The sequence below is a fragment of the Salarias fasciatus genome, chromosome 14 (genome assembly GCF_902148845.1).
Source record: "Salarias fasciatus chromosome 14, fSalaFa1.1, whole genome shotgun sequence".
NCBI lineage: Eukaryota > Metazoa > Chordata > Actinopteri > Blenniiformes > Blenniidae > Salarias > Salarias fasciatus.
Genome location: NC_043758.1, coordinates 17,045,379 through 17,054,700, shown reverse-complemented (window position 1 = coordinate 17,054,700; position 9,322 = coordinate 17,045,379). Strand labels below are relative to the sequence as shown.

The window sequence follows — 9,322 nt, the reverse complement described above, 5'->3', positions numbered from 1 at the left end:
ATTTATTTTATATAGCACTTTTTGTACAATAAAATGCTTTACAGGTCAAAAAAATCCACCCACTTCCCCAATATGGACACTCTGAAAGGTAATTGAAACAGAAAAAGAATCATTTCTTGCATTCCAGTAGAGTCTTTGCATTCTCAGTGCTCGCACCCTAAATAATAACCAAGATAAATTCTATATCTTATATTTGCTACTTAAAACTGACGAAGATTCATGGCCTGTTGCACATTTACTGAGGTCCCATGATTTATTATCAGAGCTCTTTCATGGAGTTAGACCTGACATTCATAAAATATGAGCACGAGGCAGCTGCTGAACTGACTGAAACATTCAAAAATGGAGGAGAGTGTAGAAAAGTGTTCAGCCGTGGAAACTCTGTACCATCTTTGATGATGCAAGTTGCAGTAAAGTGTGTGTGAGTGAGAGTGTGAGTGTGTGAGAGAGCGAAACCGTCGAGCCCACCAACCGATGAAGCCACCTGAACACCATGCGCGTCCTGCATGCATGGCGGGATCATTTCCTACATGTGTCCACCAGAGGGCGCTCCTCTGCATCAACATCCGTTGGTCGCCATAAAATTTTTGACGTGTGGGCTTATATTTATTTGTTTTTGAGTCTGAAAACAAATTAATGGCAGATGTGTTACCCCCTTATTTACCACATATATCACCCAGAAGCTGTCATTTCACTGAAATTCAAATTCTAAACCAAAAATTAGTGAATTTATTTGACCACAGTTCAGATGCATTATTATTTAAAAAAAAACAACAAAAAATCAACAGATGTTTTATGGACTAAATACATTAAATATCTCAATTTATTATGAGCTTTTAAAATTAATACTTTTGTCTTGTGACTTGTGTTTCAACTTTTGTGATTTTTAATTTACGGACCACTTTTTTTTTGTCATTTCTATTTTTAAGTTTTCTAGAAAGATGTTTATGAACTGGAGAATTCTACCAAAGAGATGATAATTCTGCTAAAAATTCACACACAAACCCAAAGTTTTGAAAATGATCCAAAACTACTGTTTTTATCTTCTATAAAGCTCTTATGATAAACATGAATGCAGAGTAAATTGATTAACTATTTATTTGACAACATTTTTATTTATTTATTTATTTATTTATTTATTTATTTCTGCTTGACGTTATTTTCCCTCAGAGCTCGTGTCTGGATGAAGTTGCCTCCTCGTGCTGTCGAATGGGCGGTGCCACGTCACCCACATGACGCGGAAACTTTCCAATCTCAACTTGAGGCGCTGCTCCCTGATTCAGAAACGGAGCCAAAAAAGTATGCCGAAGCGAAGAGAGGTGCACAGAGAAGAGGAGCTGGACAGCTTGACGGTTTGGTCGTCTGAAATAGTAAGATGCTAGCCTTACTTGAACGTAAATGTCACAGCTGTATTTGTCACACTTTGTGAGATTCACTCGCTCCTTTGCAGACGTGTGATGTGTTTTCCTCCTCTGTCAGGTCAGTTCCTGATGTGGATCACTGCTGTCCCACCCCATCACTCCCACACCAGGCCCCCCCGGCGGTTCACTGCAACTATTGGACTCCCCAGTAAATGATTAAACACATCCCTGTGAGGTTTCCCTCCACACCGTCCTCACATGCTGCAAAGAAAACATGCAACAAGGTCATTTTTTTTTTAGAGTAAAAGCATTGCCAAAAGGAAACAACCATTCACTTTCATTTTTGAAGTCACAACCTGTATGATTCCCATTCCTGTGATGTGTCTGCATGCAGCATCTGCCTGGATTCGGTGGACCTCAGTGGAGAGAAGTTGACCATTAACCTCCCGGTGCTGATTGTAAACACCTCTCACACTTGTGAGCAGCTGCTTCTGTTCAGTGGATCCTGAAGCAAAGTTCACTGTCATAGGCAGACGCCAGGAGTTCGCTCCCTTCTCCGGACCGGCTGCTGTTTTTCCTTCTTTTTTTTTTTTTGTGGGACTGAATCTGCTCAACAATGGCTACAGCCAGTTATGGATACTACAGAGGGACTATATTTCTGGCCATGTTCGTGGGCTACACGCTGTACTACTTTAACAGAAAGACTTTCTCCTTTGTCATGCCTTCAGTCATGCAAGAAATCACGCTAGATAAAGATGACCTGGGTATGTGACGCTTGTGCAGACTCACTGATTGATATGTGTGTGTACTGTTAAACACTGACAGGAGTATTGATTGACTTTGTTCAAAACACAACATTTGAAGTTAAGCATGCACATGCTTTCTGTTATTTACGCAATTTAAAGTGTGTCTGAAGTTTGATAATATGCAGTTTTGCAAAGATATCATGCAAGATGATCAATTCTAACAGTGTGATTCATCTCCTGCTCAGGCATGATCACCAGCAGTCAGTCTCTGGCCTACGCTATCAGTAAGTTCATCAGCGGCGTGCTGTCGGACCAGATCAGCGCCCGCTGGCTCTTCTCCATTGGCCTGTCTCTGGTGGGAGGCATCAACGTGGTCTTCTCCTGGTCCTCCAGCGTGGCCGTCTTCTCTGCCCTGTGGTTTCTTAACGGTATCGGCCAGGGTCTGGGCTGGCCCCCCTGTGCCCGGATCCTGCGCAAGGTACAAAAAGAAAACATGTAATGGATGCTTTCATGTGAAAAATACACAGTTCAGGGTCCTTATTCTTTCTTTTTCTCACGAAAGACAATTGATAGTTCTTCTGGGGAAATTGAATATAATAGTTTAAACTGAGCAAACTTATACATAAAATTAACAGAAAATAATTCTCTCATTTATGGCGTGGTGTTTAGCAATCTTGTCTCGATGAAAGATTGTACCGGGCTCTATGTGGTGTTTGCATGTTCTCCCTGATAGAGTCACTCTAAAACACTCATTTGAGGTTATTTATTGACCCTACAGTAACTATAATTGTGAATGTGACTAATATGTTACTTGGAGAAGATAAGTTAAGTTCTGATATAAACTTATTGTTGGTTGTCTGCCACAACTCTATTGTAATTTCAACCATATATTTATGTATCAATCAGAAAGTAGAACTGAGTTTTCTGTTTCTCTGTTTTCCACCGTCAGTGGTTCGAGCCCTCTAACTTCGGGACGTGGTGGGCCGTCCTCTCCTGCAGCATGAACCTGGCGGGCAGTTTGGGTCCGATTGTTGCCACGGTGCTGTCCCAGAGCTACAGCTGGAGGACCATCCTGTCCACCTCCGGGCTCCTCTGCGTGGTCGTCTCGGTTGTCTGCTTGCTCGTAATCAAAAATGAACCCAAAGACGTGGGGCTGCCCAACATCGAGGCAGCAGCCAAGAAGAGCAAAGGAGGTGAGTGTCTTTTACCTGAAGACTGCTGATTACCAGAAGTGGGTTTTAACCAGCACCATTTTTTTTTTTTTTTTTTCTACTGAGTGTTTAAGCTGAGGCACTGTTCAGATAAGACCGGGCCGTGCATTGCCTGCGTGTGTATATTGTCATACAGCATGTGCCTCCGGTGGGGCGACTAAAGGTCGGCGAGTTGTTGGACTCTGCTCTCCGTGTGTCGCTCACATGTTCCTGATGTGCTTGTTGCCTGTGTCATGCACTGAGATCAGTAAAAGAGATGTTTTATGTCGGGATCTAATCTGAAGTGGTGACCTCTCACCTTGACCTCGACCAGGGAGTCACACCTTTAACAAACTGTTTTCCTGCCAGGATCCTCCAGCAGTGAGAGCACCCTGTCAGAGTTCCTGCTGTCGCCCTACCTGTGGCTCTTCTCCTTCGCCTACCTCGTTGTGTTTGGGGTGAAGTCGGCCTGCACCGACTGGGGCCAGCTGTTTCTCATTCAGGACAAGGGCCAGTCCAAGCTCATGGGTATGGATGAAGGGTACAGCCAGAGCACTGGGCCCAGCGCTTCCTGTCAGTGACTGTGTTCCTGTCCGCAGGCAGCTCATACATGAGCGCGCTGGAGGTGGGAGGCTTGCTGGGCAGTCTGGCTGCAGGGTATTTCACTGACAAGGCCGTGGCAAGAGTGAGTTTGCCTTTTATTTGCTATTTGATTTGTTTTTGGGTTGTGTTTGCAGAGCAATTCCCTCTGCAAATACACCGTCACTATCAGCTTTATGCATCACAACGTTATGCATAATGTTTTCGTATAGAGATGAAGACATCTCCATGGGGACTGATTGAAGAATGCACATATTTTTTTTAACATGCTGTGTGTCACTTGTATCTTCCAGTGAATGAGTAATGTGACATTGTCACAAACCAAATACTGACCATTTCCACATATTTTCCTTTGTTTTAGAGCGGGGAAGTGCGTGTGCGTTCTGTAAACTTCCACATTACTCTGATGAACAATGTAGAATGACTTTCTTTACAATATGAACTATAATGACAAATGCATATCGCTTGTCATAAATTCAACCTCAGATGTAATTTTGCAAGTGAAATAATCCGTTAGTTTTTCACTGCTGCAGTCTGCTGCTCATTTCAAGGGCTCAGTGATGTATTAGGAACCTCCAGGGAAAACTTATAAACAGAAGTTGATTTAATTATTTATATAAAGAAAGGTATGTAGCTGGTAGTTTACTGGTGATTTGCTGTTTAACCCAGGCTGTTTTTGATCTCACTATCGTCAACTTGACTTTCCTCAAAATTACACAGCAGCAGTAAAAGCTGAATCTTTGTTTGGCAATCACCTCACCTTCATGTTTTACAGCAAGGACTGAAAGTCTACGGCAATCCTCGCCATTTCACCCTGATCTCCATGATGGCGGGCATGTTTGTGTCCATGTACCTCTTCAGAGTCACAGTCACTCCCGACAGCCCGAAGGTGAAACCGACTTCCTTAATGTGCTGATCCTTCAAAGCAGCGTCACGCAGGTCAGACTTGTTGATCTCTCCTCTGATTTCATCTCTCTTTTAGGTTTGGATCCTCGCCCTGGGTGCTGTTTTTGGCTTCTCTTCTTATGGACCAATAGCGTTGTTTGGAGTAATAGCCAATGAGAGCGCCCCGTCCAACTACTGCGGGACGTCACACGCCATCGCTGGACTGATGGCCAACAGTGAGTCATCCTTCTGTACGGTTTCCTCTCATGACCAAACACTGATCTGTGCTTCCTTTTGTCTCTGTTCCACTTCTACACTGTTCTTAGTTGGCGGATTCCTCTCTGGACTGCCCTTCAGCACCATCGCCAAGCACTACGGCTGGGAAACGGCCTTCTGGGTGGCAGAGGTCATCTGCCTCGTCACCACAGTCGGATTCTTCCTGCTGCGCAACATCCAGACCAAGATGGGACACGTGCACAAGAAGGCGGACTAACAACACTATGCCTCCGGCCTCTGTGCCCCAGAGCCAAATACTGTCAGCCTTCATGCTATTTTCATTGTTTCTTGCTGTATTTTTTTTTTTTTGTACTGCAGTATTACTTAAAGCTAAATGAAACACTAGATGTTGACGTCATGTACAAGGTGTGTGAATTGAAGTAACTGGGGTCTCATACTGAAAGCCCACTCTGATAATTCACTGGCAAAAGCACAAAGTCCTGTTATATCTGTAAAATGAACCAGTGAATTAATTTACAAGAGATGCAATGTTGTTGAAGCAAAGCACAGTGTCCTCAGTCAGTCTTCAATAAACGATCCTTTATGTTCTGAAGTCACTTTCATGCTTTTTCTCTGTGCTGAACAGACCGCAGGATCACATGCTGCGGAGGATAGGCTTTCGTTTATTTACAATGTATTTACAATATGATGGGTGAGTGGGACAAAGATACAAAACAGAAATACACGTTTCCTTCCAGGCTTTGAACATTTCTGAAATATCCTTCTGTGGTTTACGATCCAACACCGAAGTTTCCGGCCTTTTCTGCGACCTCCAGCGCGCTCTTTAGATTCTGGTCGAACAGCTCACACCTGAGAGGCAGAAGAAATCCAAAACTCAATGTGTCGAACCAGCAGAGGATCTGAAATCACTCGATCCTGATGCTCTGTATTACCTGATGGGCATTTCCAGAGAATAGAATGGATTCTTCAGGGCAAAGTCTGAGTAGATCTCATAAATCTTCCTCAATAGTGCATCAATACCAGACTGTCGAGGGTCTGCCATCACAATAAACTTTATCCCTGAGAAAACAAAGAACAGCAATCAGATACAAGTAGCTATTAAATTTGAAGGGATTTATGAGTCTTATTGGCTCATCTGCTTTATTTTAATCAGTCACGACCAAAATGTAATAGTTGGTTCAGAGTCTCATACTGCCTTCAGCTAATCATTTATTATTCATTAAACTAAGAAGGAAAGGCTATTGTACAGCTGGCAATGCAATAAAACACATATTGAAAAATGGTTTTACTGCCTCATGGCTCCTAAACTGCTGCTCTGCATTCATAATAACTTTTAGAAAAATCACTTGTACATTTTATACATTTAAAGTGAAATACTCTGAAAACTAGATTTGAAGAAATACACTGCAGCTGCTTTAGAAATGTTCACACCAACAGATAAGTTGTCAAACTTCTTCTCATGATAGATTTTCATTGGATTCACATTTGAACTTCAGCACATTTTAGTTCCAGAACTTTTTTTTTTCGTAAGTTTCACTTCACTACTTCTCCCTAACTCTTTTTCACACAGCTGCCTGTGCTTCTACTCAGGAAATAATGTGAGAAATGTTGTCACCTCTACAGTTTAGACAGTTTGAACATTTTATCAGATTTAAAAAAAAGAAAAGCCTCTTCCCTCTGGTGTGAGACGCTGACCTGTGAGAGTCTGGAAGCAGTGCAGTTTGAAGACATCGGTTTCAAGCATCTCGATACCCGAACTGCCGACTTCAGGAGACAACTGGCAACCAATCGCAAACAACCTGAGGAAATAAACCAGGCTGGAGTTATTATGATGGGTTGTCCTTCATTCCTGTGATCCATCTCAGAACAGGACATCATCAGATCTGACCAAGATGCATTTGGGAAGGGTTTAGTTAACCAAGCAATGCATGTAAATCTTACATGCATGATGACCTTTTTTATTTTTATTTTTAAATTCTAACCCACATTTAAACAATTAAGTTTTAAACATGCATAAAAGCCCCTTTTCAGCTTGATCCATGCGAAACGGTGAATGTTAAACAGATTTCACTCACATAACACATTTTTATTGCTTGAGTAGTCTCAAAGTAGATGAAACTGGTGGTCACGTTCACCCATTCACACACCAACAACTTCCACGTAACATGGTTCACAAACTTCAGTGCAGTTTGGGATTCAGAGTCCAAAGACGGTGCAAAGGGGATCAAACCACCAGCATTATGCCTTCAAGATGATTAGTTCTAACTGGGGGGAAAAAAGACATTCCCTTCTGTTTTCTCACTGTAATGTTAGACCAAACAGCCCTGCAGATGCGATATCATTTGACCCGCCCCACTACAGAAGCTTTTACCCCTTCTGATTTCAGCAAACATGTTTTTCAAAGACTGCACATGAAGTGTTCCTTATTTTTTTGTCAATGGAAACTTCTGCTTGTGATGCAACCCAAGAAGAAGCAGGGACTTCCTCCAAGAAGGGCCAGAAAATGGGCTTATTGCCAAAATAGGGAAAATGATCAATCTTCATCATGAGAACAATGAAATGTAACATACAGTGTAGCTTTGCAGTTATTCTCTGGCTTCACACCAAGAGGAATCACTGGGGATTAATTGCAAAAAATTTTGGAGTATTGAAATGAAAAAAACAGTGAAGCTGTACAATCAGCAGCTATTTCATTGAGCACAGCATAACTTTCCCATTAATGAGGAGATGAACTTGCATTTTCTAAATTAATTTCCTGAAAAAAAAATACAACAAATCACATCAAAGTGTTAGAGGGAATTTTCTGCAGTCTTTTTTTCCAATGTTTCAGGCACAGAATGTTGGAGGAGCTGATGAAAACCTGTTTACCACCAACACAACTTTACTTTTATTTATTCAATTATTTCAGAGTGTGGTAAGTGGTATTCCTTTAAAAAAAAGAAATTCTTCTAACCATATTTTTCAGTTTACTGTTATGCACAACTCACGAGTGGAACATGGAGGCCAGCATCAGCTTCTCGTTGGAGCTGAGACGAGCCCGGCCAAAGCGGATAGACACCGGATAGTTAGCAGAGTCTTTCAGGTATTCGAGGATGTCTTTCCCATCTGCCGTGTTCTTTCCGATCACATCCACTCCATTGATGGACAACACTGCGTGGCCCACTGGGAAAGTAAAACACCAAGAGTTCAGAAGCGCAAACAGGGCTTGGAGTCTAGTCATGTCAGACTCAATCATTGTGTAAGGTTGCAAACATTTTATTCATTCATTCATTTTCCGAGCCACAAACGTTTTATTGCAATAATAAAAAAAAAACCCTTAATACTGAAAATAGTTTAAACAGGAATTAACAAGCCTATTTTGACTAAACCAGATAGTTTTCTTTTGAGAATATGCAATTTGTGCATCAAGATTCCAAAGGCTACAGATTGAAAAAATCTGGAGATAAAATCACACTGTTGAAGAGAAAAATGTTTCATATGACCTCTCACGTTTGAAATTAAAGTGAATGTTTATCCAATTTACATACGATGACGTCACGACACCACAGTGGGTTATCAATTTTGAACATGGGGCATTTATTTTAAACATAAATGTTGAGAGTTAAACATACACAATTGCACTTTCAACATTTTGTGTCTAAGAATTGGCGAGCATATCTGTTGGTTTCATTCGCTATAAAATCTGGGGGTTTAGCCCTGAATGCTGCTCCCCAGGATTCCCTTCCCCTGTTAGCACATCTGTACAACAGACTCACTCTGCAGCTACAATGAAGCGCAGCTAAGAAGAAGGCAGTGACACAGCAAAGCAGAAACAGCTTAGCAAACGCATCTAGTGTAAAACTATAACGAATAGAGTAACTAAACACGCACGCTCATTTAAATTATTCACTGTAGGAGATTGTAGCACGATGCTAATGGAGCAAGCTAACGGTGTTTACCTTTGATTCCGTCTCTTTGCCCGAAAGACACGACCACTTTCTCATCGTGGTGCTTTAGCACCAGGTCTAAAGGATAGCTGAAGGTCTTCTCCGCCTCTGCTCTCGGTACATAGTTGTCATACTGGTAAATTAAACCTCCGGCTTTATTCACCACGTACACACTGAAGATCACCATGTTTGCGGCGTCCTGTCCAGCTGACAGCGCAGTCACGTGACCGAGCCGTCACATTGGTCACATCATTATTATTCACTGAATAAAATAATACATCTAGTGAGTTGATGTTGTTTTAGTTGTAATAGTAATATCAATGCATTTTGATGTAACAGTGTTGAGATTAACGTGATAATTTTCAAAATGTTCTGCC

At 41.8% G+C, this 9,322-nt stretch overlaps 2 protein-coding genes across 2 annotated transcripts; one reads left to right on the top strand and one right to left on the bottom strand.

The window, feature by feature from the left end:
- Nucleotides 1–1,977: 1,977 nt before the first annotated feature.
- Nucleotides 1,978–5,275, top strand: slc37a4a (solute carrier family 37 member 4a). Its single transcript, XM_030109149.1, has 8 exons — nt 1,978–2,125; nt 2,353–2,585; nt 3,057–3,300; nt 3,667–3,825; nt 3,897–3,982; nt 4,673–4,786; nt 4,880–5,018; nt 5,109–5,275. The coding sequence occupies exons 1-8, from the start codon at nt 1,978–1,980 to the stop codon at nt 5,273–5,275; spliced, it is 1,290 nt and encodes a 429-aa protein (XP_029965009.1).
- Nucleotides 5,276–5,664: 389 nt separating this feature from the next.
- On the bottom strand, nt 5,665–9,166 carry trappc4 (trafficking protein particle complex subunit 4). The gene is made up of 5 exons (XM_030109154.1): nt 8,958–9,166; nt 8,007–8,181; nt 6,715–6,818; nt 5,952–6,078; nt 5,665–5,868 (listed from the first exon to the last, which is right to left on the bottom strand). Exons 1-5 carry the CDS (start codon nt 9,130–9,132, stop codon nt 5,790–5,792), a joined length of 660 nt encoding a protein of 219 aa, XP_029965014.1. The 5' UTR covers nt 9,133–9,166; the 3' UTR covers nt 5,665–5,789.
- Between the last annotated feature and the right edge of the window lie 156 nt (nt 9,167–9,322).